The 20,161-nt window shown below is 43.0% G+C and overlaps 1 protein-coding gene across 8 annotated transcripts in view; it reads right to left on the reverse strand.

Moving 5' to 3' along the window:
* The window catches only part of SYNE3 (spectrin repeat containing nuclear envelope family member 3), a 66,050-nt gene that overhangs the window by 41,401 nt on the left and 4,488 nt on the right, over window positions 1-20,161 (reverse strand). For 4 of the 8 annotated variants that reach the window (XM_066998302.1, XM_066998301.1, XM_048070364.2 and 1 more), the window contains exons 2-3: window positions 2,947-3,104; window positions 68-240 (exon numbers count right to left, since the gene is read on the reverse strand). In XM_066998302.1, the coding sequence (XP_066854403.1) occupies window positions 68-240; window positions 2,947-3,090 (317 nt within the window). In that variant the 5' untranslated portion in view covers window positions 3,091-3,104. Of the gene's footprint in view, window positions 1-67; window positions 241-2,946; window positions 3,105-3,582; window positions 3,604-13,696; window positions 15,973-20,161 lie in introns of those variants that run through there. The other 4 variants (XM_048070363.2, XM_048070362.2, XM_048070365.2 and 1 more) reach the window with 2 other exon arrangements.

Genomic DNA, 20,161 nt, shown 5'->3' on the forward strand with positions numbered 1-20,161 from the left:
AAAGCACTGGATGAAATAACTTGCTTCAACCCAAAAAGCAGCCTTGTGCAGAGTACACTCGTCTTACCTGTGACAGTGAGTGATGTATATGGCTGTCTCTTCCCACAAGGCTTTAATGTGTCTCAATTTAGATAATACTTCGCGCTTCTTATCCTCACTGATGCTACGAAGAGCAGCATCTGCCTTCACAAGAATCAAGTCCATTTTCAAGCTGCCTTCTGGTTCCAGAGCACATATTTTCTGTGAGAAAAACAAATGAGACTGAAAATTTGAAAAGAAAGCAAGCATAATTGATGAAATTTAACTTTTGCTTTTTCTAGGAATCCTATAGTCCCTGCTGCAAAGTTTTTCCTGAGTGGAAAGTAAGAAATTTTCTTCAGATTTGTTTTTTCTTAACCATCCTAAAGGACTGAATTGAATTGAAAACCATGTAGGAATTGAAAAACATTTTGTTAGCTAAAAAGTAGCAATCTCCACATCTCCATTCTAAGCTGTACTATAAGACATCATGAAGTGTATTCAAAAGGCCTCCTATTGCAAATAAAGTTTGGCTCAGAAAACAAACCAAGAGAAGCTAACTAGTGGAATTTCCTGTCTGCTGCCAAATTTTGCTTTGACCCTAAATTGCTAAGTTATGAATTGCTGAAAAAATGTATCTTGTACAAATCAGAAAGCCAAGAATTGAAAGTTAAGCCATCTAATCTGAAACAAACTCTCTTTCTTTACCTGAACACAGAAAATTAGCACAACTTGTGTACAATATTGCAGAATAACTATGTCCAAACTTGGATGCCAGCTTTTAGCACTATTTTATCCAATCCTCTGATACCATTGGATTGGCTTTTCCTGCTGTTCTTCCACAAACTCCTGGCACGCTGCAGGCTCTCCAGTTTGAAGGAAAAGGCTTCTGTTTTGAAAATATGGAGAGGTTCAAACTTAGCAGCTACTTTTGGAAAGATAAGGCCATGGGATTTGTTCAAAGGAAAAAAAAATAAACCAAGTCAGTTATTGCAAAGGTGAGACCAAATCACAGGCCTTTGAACTTCCAGTCTCACATTCTGGGAAAAGACTGCTCTTCTTGCATGACCATGGCACATCTGCATGTTACTTACGAGCAGGTGTTTCAACCAACCATGTGATTAAAATAATCCAAGAAAGCAGGTCAAAGGGTAGGCTAGGAAAAGAAAATAAAAGCCACATCTCTCACCCAACAGGAAAAATTTAGAGGAAAGCTGTGTTCAAAGCCTGACATTTTTCCAGCACTTGAAGTGAAAGCAAACAACAGCCAGAGAGAAAGCAGTGGCTGTACAGGCATTTTTCAAATCTGTTTAAATGATTGCTATCGTTGGCTGACATTTTCATTAATAAATTAACAGAAAGTAAACCACAGGAAGGAAGCATGAAAAAAAAATGCAAGCCAGATGCAAAAAAGGAACTGAAAAATGATGACAGGATTTAAAAACAGCCAATAGGTGAAGCGGTGAGCACATCGTGAGGAGACAGGCAAGCCAAGCCCACCAGGAAGGCAGGATGAGAGAGCAGGAGGTGGCTAACGTACACACAAAGAGAGAATAGACACTTGTTTGTCTTTAGAATGACGAGTTTCTGAAGTCTGAATTAACATAACTTGATTTTGTGCAGGTTACAAACTTCCACATCACACAGAAGTCAACAGGATTCAGTTCAGCCATATTAAATCACCACAAACGTCTAAGCCTTACATCTCTGCCATGACTGCACCCCCTTTGCCAGACTACCACTCTCCTTACTCAAGTTCCTGTGCTTCCCGCATATTCCTGGAGACTGTAGGTGTCAGTTTCCCAGACAAAAGGAAAGAATGAAAATTATTTAAAGGCAGAAATAAATCCATAGCCCATGAGGAAATACTTCAGATTCTCATGACTGACATATAAATCTAGCCATCATCCATCACTCCATGAAGAGTCTCTAAATTAGGCCAGAAGCAAGATCCAGCCTTCAGTGAGCCACAGTTAGGGAAAAAGACCAACGACATTGCTATGCCATTGCGTAAAGTATCTCGCTCTCTGTGTAAGCCTGCAAGGTTTCCTTAGAGCTGTTAAACTTCAGAAGAGGCTGTCCAAACATTAGTAGATACAAAACCAAATACTGTTGGGTAAATAACGATGGAAAAGATTTGGCTGATTGATTTAAAGAACAGACTAGTTAGAACTGAAGGTAATACAAGTACAAAAATAGTTTCAGTGTTAATCACAGAAATGCCACCACTCCCTCTAATCATGAATGCTATTGATGGGACAAACAGGAGTGTTTCATTTTTTGAGATTATAAGAACAAGATAACATCTAATGAAACTGAAGTTAATGAATGCAAAATCACAGTAAGAGAGCTGGCACAATCTGCAATGGGATATCTGTGAGGGAGTTATACAAGAGATTAAGCCAGAACAGAAAAAATGAAAACATTTGCCTTTTCATTAGATGGATTATGAAGGGGAGCTGTAAAGCCTCTTATTACCAGGTCTTATGGAAAAGGACAAGTAGATTACTCTGGAACCGCCATTACTAGGACACCTGCAATCTTTCTCTACCAGTGTTAGAGTCCTGGAGGAGATGGAACACTGATATCATCCAGTTCTCCTGTATGATACCCAACTTTTGCAAGCAGCCACTCAGTCGTCTTTTCAGCATGCACACAGAAGTGCACAGACATTTTAACCTGCCAAACCTGCCGCTCATCTTCTGAAATAATCTGAAAAGCTTGGAAGCCTGTGATAACAGATTGCTCTCCTCTTTTTCTACAACGGCTGTAAACATTTTGCAGATGGAAAATAAGAAGCCTGTCCACACAGGAACGATGTTCCATCAGCCATGGGTAGCTGAGAGTTCCTTAACAGAAAACTCCAGAGCTCACAGCAATAATTGCAACTGTTAGCATCTCTGACCCATTACATCACTCTTCCCTTACCTCTGTCTCTCTTAGTCTGGCTTCTAGGGCAGATCGAGGTCCCTTGGTGTTGTCATTGATCCTCAGTCTCTCTTGGATGGCCTTCATCCAAGCTTCTGCATTCTCCACGCTACTGTCAAATTCATCCTGTAGCTGCTGAGTCATTGCATTCGAAGAAACTGAAAGGGTAAGAAGCAGGAAAGTTATAAGTTTTTAGGTTAAAATCTAAACAGGATTGCATTTAAGGGAATCTAAGGAAGCAAGGAGGGAAAGCTAATGATCATGTGGCTTTCCTTTTTAATAATAATACAAAAAATTCACCCATATAGCAGTATCGTGATTCAGTACAGCACAAAGACGACATTTGCACTGCAACTTCCCCAAATGAAAATCTACCAGGAAACAAAAAAGAAGGCAGGGAGTTGTGGGAGGCTCCATTACAGTAAACAGATTTAATTCAAATCTTTCAAATGAGATGAATCTGGTATTTGTGGTATATTCCAGACCGGCTACAGAAATTACAACCACTGTGTCTCTTCCCAGAGCCTAGTCAGTACAAAACTCTCCTGATGCCCTTCCTAGTTCATGTATGGTGCAGCCGACAGACACCAGACTAGCACAGCACTTGGCACATGCTTAGCTTGGATGCATATAAACCTTTTAAAGCTGGTGAAATCAGCATCAGATGCTTAGATGAAATCAGCATCAGTTAACTTGTTCTGCAGAGACCACACAGAGGTTATCTGAATGCATGCTCAGTGTCTGGGAAAGATCCACACAATGGGAATCAGCGAGCACCTGCAAAGACAAACCACGAGCAAGCCATCACGTTGGAATCTCAGCACTTACAAATTTCTTCTTTTGCCACCTCTCCTATTCCATAGGAGGCTCTCGTGTGCTGCACCAAGCTTCTAATTTTCCCCTCCCTCCTTTGTTCCCCTTCCCAAACAGCAACTGCATGCAATGGTTGCTGGCTCTCTTGATGCATTCTCGTGTCTTCTCTGTTCAGCCTGCAAGCTCTCTGCTGCCCAGATGGCTTATCTTGTGCCTGTGCAACAAGGGAGAGCCATCCTCGGCTAGCCCTTAGGCACTGCCATACTAAACTTGACTAATAAGGACGAATCATAATGAAGCCCCCGAAAGTCAGCTCTACTGAAGTGAACAGAAAGATAACAATAGACATTAAATGGTTTTGGATCGCATCCTACAGTTACTGCCAGCCAAGTGTTCAATGTTTCTTGTAAATTAAAATATTCTTCCTCTTTGTTATTCAACACTGAAATATTTTCTCAGCACAAATCATGAGAGTTAATTACTGAATCAAGCTTGCTGCACAGAATTCAATGCCAGAGCAGCCCCTTCGGTTTCCATGAGATGATTCATGTGGAAGAAACCGCTCAGCGTGAGCTGCAGAGCGCGGCTCTTGATGAAGCCGGACCAAGGGAGTTCTGTAACCATTTCAACTCCTGGCAGTTTCATCTCTACACAAAGGAGAGCCATCCGGTGCTTGTCCACTTGCAGAAAGCTTCTCACCATCCTGCTGATGTTCTTGTCCATGATGTAAAAGGACTCATGCCATATTAGATGTCTTCCCCTGTAGCTCCCAGTGTATTTTGCTCCACGTTAGAGCAGAGGAAATGAGCCATTTGTGAATACAACACTGAGGTCTGGCAACAGAAACAATCTAAATTGTTGCTCCACAGCCTTCAGTAGGCTTTATGCTCAACAGCAGTAGGCTTTATGCTCAACAGGTCACAGTAGAGAAGAGAAAGAGAGAGAACTGCGCCTACAGATGAGGGCAGGTGCCCTGCCTGCTACCCTACTCACAGGGGCTGCTGGAACAGAGGATGGTGCAGACGAGGGGAGCTGCACTGACATGAAGGGGGGAATTCCTCTTGGAAGCAGACAAGGCAAAATCCAAAGCTGTAACTCTCACAGCTAGAAGGCAATTTTAAAAAAAAGTGTGACCTCACCTTGAAAAGATTAAAGAATAGAACAGGATGTACTGGATTTAGTGAGGGTGGTGTGGTATGGGGCAGCTACTCCCTCTCTCAAATAAACCATATGATAGGATATATAATTAAAGCTAAAATCATCGTCGTACGTCACAAGAGTCCTAAAGGATGAAGCAGGTTCATGGAGCAATGTTATTTTCAGAAGCTTGCTAGATAGCTGTGTCTTTCTCCAATGCCTGGTCCAGAGCTGCTGTTTCCCAGCTGTCTAACTCGCAGACAAGAGCGCACGTCTCTGCAGCTGACTGGTCAGCTCACTTGCACATTAACATTTCTCATTATATCCAGTAGCCATACAGGGAACTGTCCCCTAACACTTCTCGTGTTAAATACATACGTTTCTGGGCAAATGGTGTCTGAACGCAGGAGTGTAAGCGGTGCCGATTCCAGGTAGAATAGCTTGTGAAATGAAAACTCCCGGTCTGTTTGCTGGAGAGGCTCCGATGAGTACTGACATTCATTCCCTAGGAGAGGATCTATTCCTGGTAACATCCATATCATATTTAAAATTGGCTTCAGGACTCCAGTCAGGGACTAGCCCATAGAGACCATTTTGTTATCCTAGTCCCACTCCCTACACAAAGCACAGGGCAATCAAATAGGCCTAAGAAACGCTGGAAAACCTACTGTCATCTTACATGAAGAAAACCCTACTCACACTCTCCCCTCAGGCTGCTGTCCTCTGAAAGCGAGGATTTTCTGGCCAAAAACCAGCGACACAGACCCCCATCCCACACGCAGGCAGTCCCTGTACGCAGCCAACAGGAAGCCATGGAAAATGTTATTTCCATATTAAGATCACCAGTGTGCAAAGGAAGAGAAGCACTTCGTTACTCCAGCTGCCTGCATAACATCATTTACTGATTTTTACCGACTAATTCGTATAACGTAGCGCTGTAAAGACAATTAAATTTAGCATGAACTTTCACCCAGTCTGCAGGCGGATTTCACGGTGGGTTTGAGCTGCAATATGGGACAGGTCTGGGGACAGCCTGTGGAGAACGTGCTCTCCTGCTTCCTCTGCACTGGGCAGTCCGTGCCCAGCTGAAGCAGTCGGCTGCAATGTCCTGGGGACTACTCTCTCCGAAGCCCTCACAGGCATTAAAGGCATAGATGAGTTTCTACAGGGGAAAAGTATATTTTCTGACTTACTTGGAAGGAAGAACAGCTGTTAAAGCTACCTGAAATCTGGCGATGCCTGTAATTTTTTGAATTTTAACTATTTATTTTTGCAAGTAGTCCTAAAGATGGATGATTACTGGATGTTATGTATCAAAAATACAGAAACCCATTTCTTCTGCGTCATTGTGACTAACTGATTGAGCAGTTCTGCAGGTGAAATACAGGTCAGTGCAAACACTACAAAGCAGACATAGCAGCTCCTGAAGCAGCCCAGTGGTGCAAAGCCAGCACTCGCAGACCAGCCTGCAGCAGCAGCAGGCCACTGGGGCCACCTGCGTCATAGCACAACAGCCGCTGCCCCAGGGCACAGGCACCTGGACCCACTGTGCCAAGGAAAGCTTCCACTTCAGCACAGGTGTAATCCCCTGAGCAATTTGTACAGGATTATTTTTGTCACAGTCTTTTACAAAAGCATGTAGTGGCTCAAAACAGCATTTCATTTTAATGCCACTTGAATCACTGTATTAATTCATACTGTGGAAGGCATATTTATGCTGCAAAAAAGCATTTAGCTTCTCTATACATATGTTACTAAATGAGGGTAATAACTAAGCATAAGAAATTCTGGCATAGATAATGAGACACTGAGCAAAACCCACTTTTATTTCTCCAAATGCAATAACGCAGTCACTTAGTAGAAGTAGGGAAGAAGCACGTTTCCAGGTGCTGAGCATAACTGCCTGACAACAGCTCCTGCAGACTTTACATAAAGCATGTTTATGTTTCAGGAACAGGAAAATATAAGGCACAGATCAGCTCCAGAGACCTTAAGCCCAACCTCTTCCACAGCAGTAGGCTTCCTATTTTCTCTAATCTCCCTCCATGGCTCCAAAATGCAGCTTGGCAGTGCCTGGACAGGCACATGCGTTTCAGTGCTGTAGAAGGCACCATGCCTCCGCCCAAATATCCCAAAGCAACGGCAAGTCGCCAATCTGCTCAGCTTCTGAGCTGTGGCCTGCCCGTGTTAGGCTCAGCTGATGACAAGAGATACGGAGGCAGCCTTGCACCAGCCGTGATCCTCGAGCTGTCTTGGAGAGGACAAATTAATTAGCCAACTGCTCGGCGTTTGTAACTCCTTGAGCCTCAGGTACGTGGAGATGCCTGGGTCTCCATGGCAGACCCGAAGCACTGAAAGGCACAAACCATCCTCCGCGTGATCCACTTGTGGGGCCAAATTCCTCTGAGCACTTCCTCCTTAAGTGCATCTACTTCAGCATTCATTCTAGTGCATCTAATCACTCTCACTAGGGTACCATGAGACTGACCTATTTAACATTTGTAATTCACTACCAAGAGCTCTTATTTTGCAAGAGCACTGTCTTTTTGGTGGTATTATTCTACTATTTTGCAATGTTTCATAGCGTACTTTTTTCTCACTGCCAAGTCATGCAGCTTTTTTTTTTTAAAAAAAAAAAAAACTTCTTAAACATTTCTTACAACTACTCCCATTTTAAATGTTCTTTTAAAAACCTACATTTATAGAACACAGGCTCTTAAATGGTTTCAGTATGTCTTGGCTTCCTATATTCATGTACTACTCGACTAGTTTCCAGAACCCAGTTCTTACAAAAATAAAAGGAATGAACAAAAATGCTGCAGGAAATTCAAATCACTCACCATTAGGGAGACTGTTTCCCAAATTTTGAAATACTTCAAACTTATCATAACCTTTTCCATTTGGTTCCGGGATTGCACGTGAAAAAGATTTGGAAAAACCCCACTTGGAGTGTGTTAAATTTTATACAAACACATGAGTGGGGAAGCAATTGCGGTTCTGGGAATTGTTTGGATCCTGGGATAATTTAATAACTCTTCAGTTTCTCTGGATATTGTAAAAGGAGCTCTGAGAAGGTGCAGAGCTGGGAGCTCTGGCTGGCCTTTCCAGAGCTGAATTATTGGTGGTCCGCTCTGGGAGGTGCTGTCTGGAAGCAAGACACCAGTAGCAGATGCTTTGCCAGGGGAGGCACACCCACGCACAGCAGAATTAACCTGCCTGAGTAGGTGCAGATGCCCTCCAGGTTGTAAATAAAAGGTGTTGTTATTTCCAGCATAATCTTTTAGAGGCTCAAAACATTAATCCTATCACCTTGGCCATCTTCCAGCACAGCCCTTTCCTGTGTTATTTGCAGCGAATGTTTATGACAGCCAGCATTTTTTTGCCCTAATTAAAGAGCTAGAAAATAAATAAGGATTTGTTGTTTGTTTGTTTGTTTGTTTTTTGAATAAACACAACCATAGGCAAGTTACAAGCATCCCCTTCAACCAAGGAATGCAAACATCATGAGTGCATGCAGCATTCAAGCATATCATAATCATTTCTTTTCCCTTACAAAAGGATCGATAGGAATCCTGAGGCTAATGCATGGAATTCAGCTTCAACATGATCACACCAGAAAAGTTTCTATTTGATTAAAAATAAAAATAAACTTAAAAAAAGGAGAGGAAAAAAAAAGAGTTTGTCAGACATGTTCTGAACCAGGCTAACTCTGAAAAAGCCTAGTTTTTTCAACCATTTGTTTAGAAGATTAATTTCAGACTTTGGTGAGAGCCAAATGGGATGTATTTTTGCTTTACACAGCTCCTCTGGAAAGTATAGATTCCCAGATCTAAGAAGTTATTTCTTAAAATTTTGATCCATTTTTTTAGACTAGTTCTATTTTTGAATGGAATAATCATGTGCAACTCAGGCAGACCTAGGTGCTGGGGCTATCCTTTCACATCTGGGGCTATCCTTGTCCACTAAGGGCATCTGCAAGAATGATGTGCAATAGATCTGACCAGGGCTCTTTTAATTTTGTTATTTCAACCTTCAAGTCATATGGGATGAAAGAGATGTCGTAAGAGATGACTCAATTGCAACTCTTTGCCCCCTCCCTACACTCCATACCCATGCATTTCTGTATTCCCAGGTCAGTCTTGGAGACAGGCTGGTCTTCCACGACTCAACTAGATTAGAAAGATACAGCGTTTAGTCCTGGTCTAGAGTTCATTCTTACCACCACGGAGAGAGCGAGTATGTTTATGAGGTATCTGTTCATTTTAGATTTTGATCTTCTAGCCCCACATTACTGCAGCATTAAACAACCATTTGTTCAGTCGGTACTCCATGCCCTTTATGTTACACCTCAGGTTCAAAGGTTTCTTGCCTATAGGCAATAAGGAAATCCTTAACCAGACAAGAATGAAAATAGTATTTCAGATACTAGGCCAGTGGTCTAAACACTGCAGAGAGTGGTTTCAACCTTTTCTAATACATATCCCTAGAAGTTTCTCTACAAAGATGCAGATCTCTGTTTAGTGACTTCAGACCTAATGGCAACAGGCTTGCTTTTCCTGGTCATCTTTCACAGACTCTTTAGTTTGGGAAATCACAGGTTAAACACCTCTGCTCTAAAACTTCAGCAGAGATTCTTCAGATCCAGGGTGTCTGCTTCTGAAATTGCCAACAGAGTGCATCTGCTGCCCTGTGAGTAATCTCCTTCTTGTGAACCCCAACCCAGCCCTTGGAATAGGCTCAGTTTAAGCTTTGCTCAGCTCCTGAAGAGTTTTACCATCAGTCAGCCAAAGAAAAAGCCCTACAAGCCAACAGCATTAGTCTCATGGTCTCTGGAGGCTGGAATTTATGTTTTTAATTATTTTCCATTTGTCTTCTACAGTCCACATGATCCCAAAGTACCGGGTGCCAGTCACCGCACTGATATACTGACTAATAAACCTCTGCGATGTCTGGATCTTGGCTAGAGATTGGTGAACGATTCAGAGTGAAAAATATACCTGATAAATTGTTCCTCTTTCACTGGTCATATATTGTGTACAGACAATGTAGTTTTCTCAAAGGTATGGCTATTCTTTACCATTTGCCAAAAAGATTCTGTAAATTAAGTTTGCTCCGTAGGCTATTCCCAAGTAATTCTTCCTTGAGACTCTTCATACCCCAGCTGCACCGCTTAGTTTTGGTTCCCCGTCACTACCCTATTGAGAAATTGTCATCTTCAGCTGGCTAGCGGTGGCTCATGTCACACAGAAGCTCCCAAGGGCCATTTTCACCATCAGGACCCCAGTGGGACCTTAAGCCTGGGTTAAGTACAACCAGCATGCTTTCACAGCACCCTGCAGTGGCCAGAAATGCTCCACAGTTAGAAGGATAACACCTCTGTCCCAAAGAGATTACAGGCAACGTGTTAGAAAGGGATCAGCAATGAAAGTGGGGCATCAGCGCATGCTTCGACTGTAGTTTGTGGTTCGACTCAGCCCTTCCCCTGAAGGCAGAGATCCTCACACATCCTCCGGCCCTGCTAGGGCAGGCAGCCTCAGCAAGGGCCTGCAACGTGGTGGGACTCCGAAATGGGGCTTGCACCGCAAGAGAGGATTCACAGCACTGAACCTCAGGCTGTCTGTGGGACACCCTGAGCTAGGAGTGTGTCAGCCCTGCGATTCCCTGGGAAGCCAGGGTGAGAGGGGCACTTCCAGGCAAGGATCCACGCCAGAGGTGGACGACTTCCTTCTGCGGGAATCCCATATCCTGAAGAGACCTGAGTCATGACGTGGGTGCTCAGGGCTGGAGGCTGTCAAACTGTCTCAAAGTCTGCACCCTTTTCTGCCTCCTTCCCTCTTTCACATAACTGTTTCCACGTTTGGCTCTAGGGGTTTTGTGCCTAGAATTTCCCCCCTCAAACATGTTAAATCTTATTCAACCATCAGTCAAATACCTCTGCCTCTGAGTGATGAATTGTGTCCAAACTGGGAGCATTAGGCATAAGACCTTTAAACTAATAAACCTTGTATGTCAAATATTTAGTAGCAATATTTGTTAGAAATAAAGTTATTTGCAAACACTAAACAAATATAACTCTATGGGCATAGTACCCTTAATCCGCTTCAGAAGAACAGCTGAGGGGCTAACTCCCCAAAACATAAAATTTCTCAGATCTATTTTTCAAATCATTATCACCAGGACGATGCTAATGAGATATAAACATGGAAAAAGTGAGATTCACTGGAATAAAAACTGGCTGAAAGTAATTAGGACAATCCTACTTTTAAATACTGTTGATACTTTTAAATACTGTTAAATAAGTTGTTGATTAAAATAAATGTGAGATTTCCATAGTATCAAAGTAAATGACAATGGAAAAAACTTCTTATTTTAATTTTACCACACAAGAAGAGCTGTTTATATAAAGAAAGAGAAAAATGGTCACTGCAAGAGCTAAACCATTGAAATGCTGTCAAAGAGACACATCAGGGTAAGTAAAGTTAGACCCAGCCCGCCAGCATTTTGGACATAATTTGAAGTAACATTTGCACTAAGCTGATAATGCCAGGCTTTATACTGCAAAAAGGCACTGGTTTGTGTTCAGACAAACCCAGGCTCTGGGGCAAACAAGGCCTGCCTATGTTCTGAACAATACACGGTTGGAACTGCCAGCAACCTTATCCCCAAGCTCGTTACTCAGAAACAAAGTAGACCACTGCAGATCTGTGGCTCTAAATTAATTCGGAGTGGTTGAGAACATTTGGGGAATTGAATAAAACAGGCTGTTTTCCCGTGACTCATTTTTGCCTGAACTCTTGCAGTTTCCATGTCTTTGTCACCCTCCCACTGCACGCGTTCGCCAGGCGCTGTGGGTTACAGACCAAGAACGCATCTCTGCTTTCAGCTGCAGGGACCACTCCTAGCAGCTGCTGAAGCTTTTGTTTCTGCAAGGAGACCAGCGCCTTGACAGCACACGTGGAAACTGGGATTTCACAACTGGGAGGAAGCATGCCTCCTGGATGAAGCAGCGCTGCTGTTTTCGCAGCCTCGTTAGCCTGACTGAGGACTGAAGTCCTATATTTATAAACCTAAAGGGGATTTCAACCTCCTCCTACTGAGGTTAATTAAAAACCAAACTAAATGTAAAGTGGCAGCAGCAGAAAGCTGTGTTGGTCAGCAGTCCACCTCCGGTGAGAAGGACCTGAGCTTATTTAAAGCTGCGATCACACGTAATTACCTCGCTGAGCAGTCAGGGTAAAGCCGATGCTTATTATTCTCACTCTTACATCATCCAATTTTAATCACCTTTTAGAAATGTAATATTAAAAGAAATCAAGACTTTTTTTTTTTTTTTAATCCCCTTGTGAACATCGGAAAAGATTAGGCAGCTCAGCTCTACTTAGACTCCACTGGGAGCTCAGGGCCTACATCCTCGTGGCAACTTTGAAAATCCCACCCTAAATACGATGGGACACATCTCTGTGGCTGTCAGCCACCAGAGATCTAATGCAGATACATGTTCAGAGCAAGTGGTCACATCAGCAGAGGATTTACACGCACACACTGGCGCATTTGACATACACACACTTCCTGAGTGACGTGGCAGAGCACTGATGATTCTCAAACACTTAAAATCAGGAAAAGAGTGAAGATATATTTTTTTATAACCCAAGTAATTTATAATTCTTCTACGAGGAGTAATATAATTCATGGCACAAACTTAACTTGGATCTAAAAGAGAGACTCTTTCCTCAGAAATCTCCAAGGCCATCTTTTAAAGATGTTTTTTTTAAAATACATTCCATGTCACTTGAATCCCTCCCCCCCAACACACACTATTTCCCCTTTGAATGCATAGTTCATGGTGCAGCAGAGCATTGCTAAAGGTTGATACGGGCAACATGGGGAGCAAGTTATCACCTTCCCTGAGGAAAATGCACGAGACTGCGATGGGACCACAGCTAAGCTGCAGCCCAAGAGACTCACAGTAATCCGAAGGTTTGCACAAAGGGCTCAATGAGCATAACACAAGCGACCATGCAAGATGGGAATTACACCTCCTACTTAAAACATAACTTTGAATTTCTTTAATCACTTTTTAATTTACCGCGTACACCCAGGCCATGTTTTGACATGTCAAATACTGTGGTCTTTAGTTCCCAAACTTCAGGGAAGGGATCCCAGCAGTCCCAATGCTGGTGAACATTTTGAGGCTATAAAACCCGATATCATGTCCTGCATGTCAGCAACGGCCCCAGCAGACGCTCTCTATTAGCTTCACTGGCTGCCCCTTATCTCCAGTCCCCGGCCCTGCGGTGAGCACCACAGCAGGGATATTTTCACTGCTTTTTTTTCCTGCCCTACATGAAGGAATTCCTCATCCTGGCCTCAGAATAATATATTCAGCCACTCACGAAACAGTTTATCTGGCTGTATGTCATCACATAGTGCTCTTGTCCTCTCGGCCACCGCCCTGGGGCACTTCCACCCAGCAATAGATGAAGCCCGGGCTTTCCCTGGAGACAAGTGCGCGAATGGGCTGGTCTGCGTGAGCCATGGGCAACCATGCGGGTGCTGCCCGAGTGCTCGATCATCGTCCTCCCCCAGCAGAGCACTTGCTTCTATCTCCTTTTCATTACAATCCACATCCATGAAATGTCAAGGCACTTAATAACTTTGATGCTTCTATCTCTCTGGCAAATTTAACGGAAAGAAGAAGTTCAAGAAGTTACTAGGAATCAAAAGAGAAGCATAGGCAGCATGGGCTCAACAGTCACACTTCCTTATGAAATAAAAGTAACAAATCCCACAAAAACCTTACCAAAATCCTGGGAATTCTGGAAAAATGATTGGTAAAAGTCTGCGGAGATTTCCCTGGTGTTCCCCTGCAGGTTTGCAGCACCTGAAGCTCAGCTTGTCTGCCGCTGGGTTTTCGGCAAACAGTTCAGCATGGCTGGCAACGCCAGCAGGGTTGGTGCGAAGAGAAACCAGAGGCTTCCTCCTCACTTGTGTCAGAGGCAGCGCAGGATTTCCTCTCTGCCTCCTGCCGCATGGTAGGAGTGAAAGAGGGGATGAAAGTATAGAGATAAAACAGTCCAGAAAAAAAAATAAAAATAAAGGGAGAAAACAAAAGAAAACCATCACGGTATGCTGCCACTGTTTCAAAGGTAAGATTTAAATAGCAATAATCCCCAGAAACTATCAAGAGTTCAGATCATCAACTAATAAGCTGGTTAATTCTGGAGGATTAATGCTTGAAATTGTTATGCCTGACAAATGTTTGCTGAACAGGAGCGAGTCCAGAATACTTGGCATGAAAACAAAAAAACAAAGCAGCAAGAAGCAAAAGTGCAGACAGGTACAGATCAGCGCCAAGATTTTTTAGAAATCATTAGCTCAACCTCTGACATAATTATAACTTTATCTTTCACTTTTTTACTCTCAGTTCCCCAGTCCCTTCACAGACTGACACACTAATCTGGATTCTGCTCTCAGTTACAACTGTGCAATGTAAAGAAGAGGTCAGATGATATTTTCAGGCAATCCCGCTGCAGGCACAATTTGGCTGAATGGAGTACATTTCGTATGCATTAACCATCTCTCATGCTGGAGCACATGATGAATTCTCCATTCCTGATTCCTCCAAACTGTTGGAAAATATTAAGCAGCATTTTCCCTCAATTGATTATGATTCATCGGGGTATTCCTGCTGTTAGATATCATACAAATTGAAACCCACTGCAATTTAACCATCCTAATAACGTCAATCTAGTTAATATATGCCAAGGCCAAACCAGATCTCACTTAAACTCAAACTAGTGTAAATCCAAAACGAGTGCACGTGGCCAACAAATCTCTCTAGTTCTACAGTTGCAATGCGTCCAAATTTGTGCTACACTGATCGGCATTCCTAAGAGTACAAGAAACATAAAGATGAAGGGTGAAGAAATTGGTGAAAATGAAATGCAAAAAAAAAAAGTTGGTCCAAATTCTACTTCCAAATTACAAGTTAGATACAATCATGACCCTCTCCTTCCTTTTCAGTGGGCAGAATCAGTCACTACACACAAACAGCATGGGGAAAAGCTGAAGACAGCAAAAAAAGTTGGAATGAAAATCTAAGTAGAAGAAGTAGAAGAATCTAAGCAGAAGAACAACAACTGGATAGAAACTGTCCATCAGGCTCAGCCTGTGGAGTTGCTAATACAGAGCATTACCTGAAGACCAGTGATGCAAGCTAGGCCACATCCATCTGCAATGGTGACCCCAGCGTAGCCAACTGAGCCCAGAATTTTGCCACCAATGGTAAAATGTTACAAGGGAGAGAAGAGGAGGAACGTCTTAGGAGTTGGTGATGATGCCTGTGTATTTCAGAGAGGGAACTGCTATACCAGTGTTTTTCCAACTGGCTTGTTACCCTTTTGCTAACTTGAATAATCCTCAGAAATGATAAGAACATCTAAAACCATGTCAGCCTGCAGACTAAATGGTGCAATGGATGAATGTGAAATGGAGAGCAGGTCCACATATCCAAAAGTCAAATCAGTTTCATTTTAGGATGTGTTGCTGTTTGAAAGGCAGAATTTAAAATGCCTACAAATGAACCTCTTTGCAAGCTTCTTCCCTATTCTCTCTCTCCTGTAGTAAATCCCATAGTTGGTGTGCATTTGCCATAGTCCTGTTAAACAAAAAACCATAACAACAACAACATTACTAGTTTTGAGGAAACAAAGCATATATATGGCTAACATCAGCTGTACACAGTAGCTTCTAAAACACAGTAAGAAGCCTTCTCTTCAGATGACAACCTAGAAAGCAAAGGAGCCCAGCAGCTGCCCTGGTGACTACAAATAGCCACAACCTGGAGGCAGCAATGAATGGATTAAACGAACAGTCAGAAATGCAGCAGTCACTGTAAAACTTTCAGTAAGTTAGATCAAAACATAACATATTTTGAAAGAAAACTGCAGCTTCAGAAAAACACTCCAAATGTTCCTACAACAGCTAACTTGCCATTCCCTTCCTTCCCATCTGAAGGATGATATTTTCAGTTTAGCAAGGGATGGATGAGTTTTTCCCATCCCTCAGACCCACTATGGTTTTTGTTGTGTTAGGAGAAAGCATTTGAATAGCACCTTCTGTAGCCAGATATCTCCTTGTTAGGTCATGGATTCAACCATATCATAAATAAAATAAAATAAAATAAAATAAAATAAAAAATAAAATAAAATAAAATAAAATAAAATAAAATAAAATAAAATAAAATAAAAATGTTGGATGACTTTAGATTTCCTGACAGTCTGTACACACTGCAAGGAGAACATTTTTGCAAATGCAGTGCAACCCATGGAGTCAAAGGCCTACACTGTCCCACTGATAAAGTGACAGCTCATGATACTCATTGCAGAGTAAGCTTTTGCATCTTGGAACAGTTCGTGATGTGCCAGGACCACCAACTGTTGGGTTACAAGGACTACAAACTATCAAGTGTTGTCAGAGATCTGACAAAGAGCTATGAAACAAACCCCTGAGGAAGGAAAAGGAGAAGCAGTGTGAAAGATTTTCTTCCAAGAAGACCAACATGACTGTGGCATATGTTTCTACTATTCTGCAGGAGCTGAGGTCCTAGCTGTAGGTGACACAGGTAGAGCAGCAGCAGGATCCCTGACTCACAGAGGTTACCACTGAGGCAGAAGAGGCAGAGCATGGGTACAGACAGAGGAGGAAGGCGCTGGAGCAACAAGGCAGTGTTAGTTGGTGTGAAGAGTCACAAAGAGAGCAGCAGCAGCCTAAATGCTGTCAAATTTCCACAGACATGAGTTTTGAGGAATCTGAGGGATGGTCATGACATGGATTTAGGAATGATTACACACAATGACAAGAAGTGCTCCAGTGAAAATCAGCCGGCCATCAGTTAGTTAGGCTGGCCAGAAGTGGAAGCTGGTCTCTCAGTAACAAATGAAACGTAGCATGGGGATGTATGGGAATGAAAACTTCTATCACGTGGGAAAGGCCTCTTTTAGCTGTATTTTAATTCTGAATTACAGTAACATTGGGATAAAAGGACTTTTCATGCAGTTGATAGTCCCTAATGAATCTCTTTTGGAAATGCTGTGAAAGGACACCGAATATTTAAGTTGTCCTAAGTACAGGGCTTGGAGGTCCTGGTGGGGTGGCACAGGCAGGTGTCGGGTTGTAGGTCTCCTTCTGGTACAATTTCCCACTGTGGAAATAATGAATCATTAAGCAGAAGCTGATCACTCGGCAGAGCCTAATAATTCAGATGTCCCACCTCCAAGCTGAGCAGCTGAAAGATGAGGCTAAGGCAGGCATTACACTTTGCCCCATTCAACAAGAAAAGAAGCATTTTGACTTTGTTTCTTGGCACAAAACCCAACCAAACAAAATACAACACAACAACCCCCCCAGTACACACACCAAACCAAACCCTGAAAAATGTCAGATCAGATCTGAGCAAGATGTGGGTTAGCTGTTGGTATAGTTGCTTAACTGAAAAACTCATCCACTTGCAAATCCCCAAATTAAGGTGTAACCTAAAAGAGCTTCACAAATACCACGGTGATAGACAACACAGGAAGGGGACACTGCAGAAAACAATTACATGTGGAGCACTGAAGCTGGTTATTAGCATTCAGATAAATTCCACAGCACTGACTAACAACAGCTATTCAACACGAGCAAGACTAAAAAAAAAAAAAAAAAAAAGGATGTGACTTTTAAAGTATTGGGATTAAGAGGGTTTATGTAATTACTTACAAAAATGTTTTTAAGCACCTTCAGCTCTTTCATCACGTATCAAATGCTTGCTCTGCAGCCCCAAACAACACTAACAGCTCGCCTCCATAATTAAGTTTTCTCACAACACCCAACGGCCGGCAAAGCAAGCAGCAGAGGTGCGAAATAAAGTGATGCTGAAAGCAAGAGCATCTCTAGGGCTGCTGGTAGCTCCTGTCCCAGGCAGCTCCAGCTAAGTGCCATCAGGGTTAAGGATTTACAAGCATTACAAGCGATGCCTCTAAGGGAACATCTGAAGAAGAGAGATTTTGCAAATTAGGAGAATTTGCAAAATTTGCAAATGCTGTGGACAGCCAGGGAGGGCACAGCTATAACCACACTGCATGACCTTGTGCCTGCCAGGCAATGCCAGTGACACACTCCTGCTCATTACTTCGTAGGGCCATAGTACCACAGAATATCCTGAGCTGGAAGGGACCCACAAGGATCAGAGTCCAACTCCTGGCTCCACTCAAGACTTCCCAAAAATCAGACCATGTGTCTGAGAGCATTGTCCAAACGCTTCTTGAACTCCGGCAGGCTCGATGCTGCGACCACTGTCCTGGGGAGCCTGTCCCAGTGCCCGACCACCCTCTGGGTGCAGAACCTTTCCCTAACACTCAGCCTCCCCTGTCCCAGTTCCACACTGTTCCCTCAGGTCCTGCCACTGGTCACCAGAGTCTACTTCCCCATCTTTCTCTTTCTTCTTTCCTCTTTGTCTCCCTAATCATTAATTTATTGATTCTACAACTATACACGAGCTTCTCCTCTGGCCTGGAGCAACCGTTTTGGGGATCTCCCTACCAGGACCATTTTTCTGCCAAGGACCTGCAGTGCAGTACCGGGAGCTTGGTCCCAATGGCATTGCATTCTCACTGAAGTGAGAAGCAGTTATGCCTGGAGCAAGATTTGAAAAGCCAGAAAATCTGGATAAAGAAGTTATTTCTACACTGGAAGGGTCTTAAAAAATAATGGAGTAACTAAGGACCAAGGACACAAGGAGAGGGAGAAAGGTTCTGTAATAATTTGAAGCTTGAACAAATGAACAGAGAGGCTTGAACTTATTTTCCTTTCTATGAGTTCAAAGGTGTTTTTTGTAACCTGGTGTCTCATGCCAATAGTATGCACCCTCTGCCATAACAACTAACGCAGTCGGCAGGTCTATAATCTGGGAACACGGGAAAATTCAAAGCTCTGGTGAAGCCAATGGCAACATTGCCACAGAGCCAAGATTTCTCCTGTGGACTTAAAAGACAAGCTAGCAAGATTTTTTTTTTTCTTTGGGTGCTCTCTTTATCTGGAGATCTAAATTAACACAAGCGGTTCTCTGGCATTTACTGAGCTAGCATTATTAGCTATGTACGCTACAAAGAGCCCGTGCTTAGCCTGCTCACTTCCACCACTGCAGCTATAGAGTGTTCTTGCTGACTTAAACACAGAAAATCACCTGTATTTGTCATACACTGTCATCTGCCATTCATATAACCGCTACCACATTCCCACAGGGCCTCGAGAGCAGTTAAGCAGAGAGACATGCATCAAGAGAAATCAGTCATCTAAGTTACAGGAAACGTACAGCTTGGGGAAGAACCAACGGCTTCAAAGATTGGTTTCTTTTATTTACTCATAGAATTTCCTCACAGGGTGCTGCCTTTCCATCTGACAGACTTGAAAACACAGCGGGTACATCAATGTCTGTTCACTTTCCATCTTCAGCTTCCCTGAGCTTCTTCAGGCAGTACTGACAGTGGGGTGCAAAGTCTGGATAACGACTAGATATTACGCCTCTTAAGCTATTCCTCTATCAGAGACAAGACATGTTTTTCTGCTAGGATTGCCTCATTATAATGGCTGGAAAATAAATGACAAGCACGTAATGCTTTAACCATGTGTCACTGCTATGTAAGGTGGAGAGAACAGTCAAAAGTAACCCTTACACTTTTTTTATAGTTTAACTTTTTATTGCTGTTGTGTTCATCCAATGGAGTGAGTAGGTGAGTCACAGAATCACAGAATGGTTTGGGTTGGAAGAGACCTTAAAGACCACCCAGTTCCACCCCCCTGCCATGGGCAGGGACACCTCCCACCAGCCCAGGTTGCCCAAAGCCCCATCCAGCCTGGTCTTGAACACCTCCAGGGATGGGGCATCCACAGCTTCTCTGGGCAGCCTGTGCCAGGGCCTCACCACCCTTTGAGTAAATAATTTCTTCATAATGTCTAATCTAAACCTACCCTCTTTTAGTTTAAAGCCGTCCCTCCTTGTCCTATCACTGCAGTCCCTGATATAGAGTCTCTCCCCAGCTAGTTCCTCCCCAGAGTCAGTGTTCAATAATCTTGTAGAGTAAAAGCTCTCATTTTGGTTTTTAAATCCACTATGGGTTGTTTACTCTGTCCTACCCAAGACACCTCTGACCTAGACCTAGCGCTCACAACACAGGTGCCTCACATGCCGGACATGCCCTGTGAGATGCTAACCTCCCCTTTCACAGAT

The sequence above is a fragment of the Anser cygnoides genome, chromosome 5 (assembly GCF_040182565.1).
Source record: "Anser cygnoides isolate HZ-2024a breed goose chromosome 5, Taihu_goose_T2T_genome, whole genome shotgun sequence".
In the NCBI taxonomy this organism is placed as follows: domain Eukaryota; kingdom Metazoa; phylum Chordata; class Aves; order Anseriformes; family Anatidae; genus Anser; species Anser cygnoides.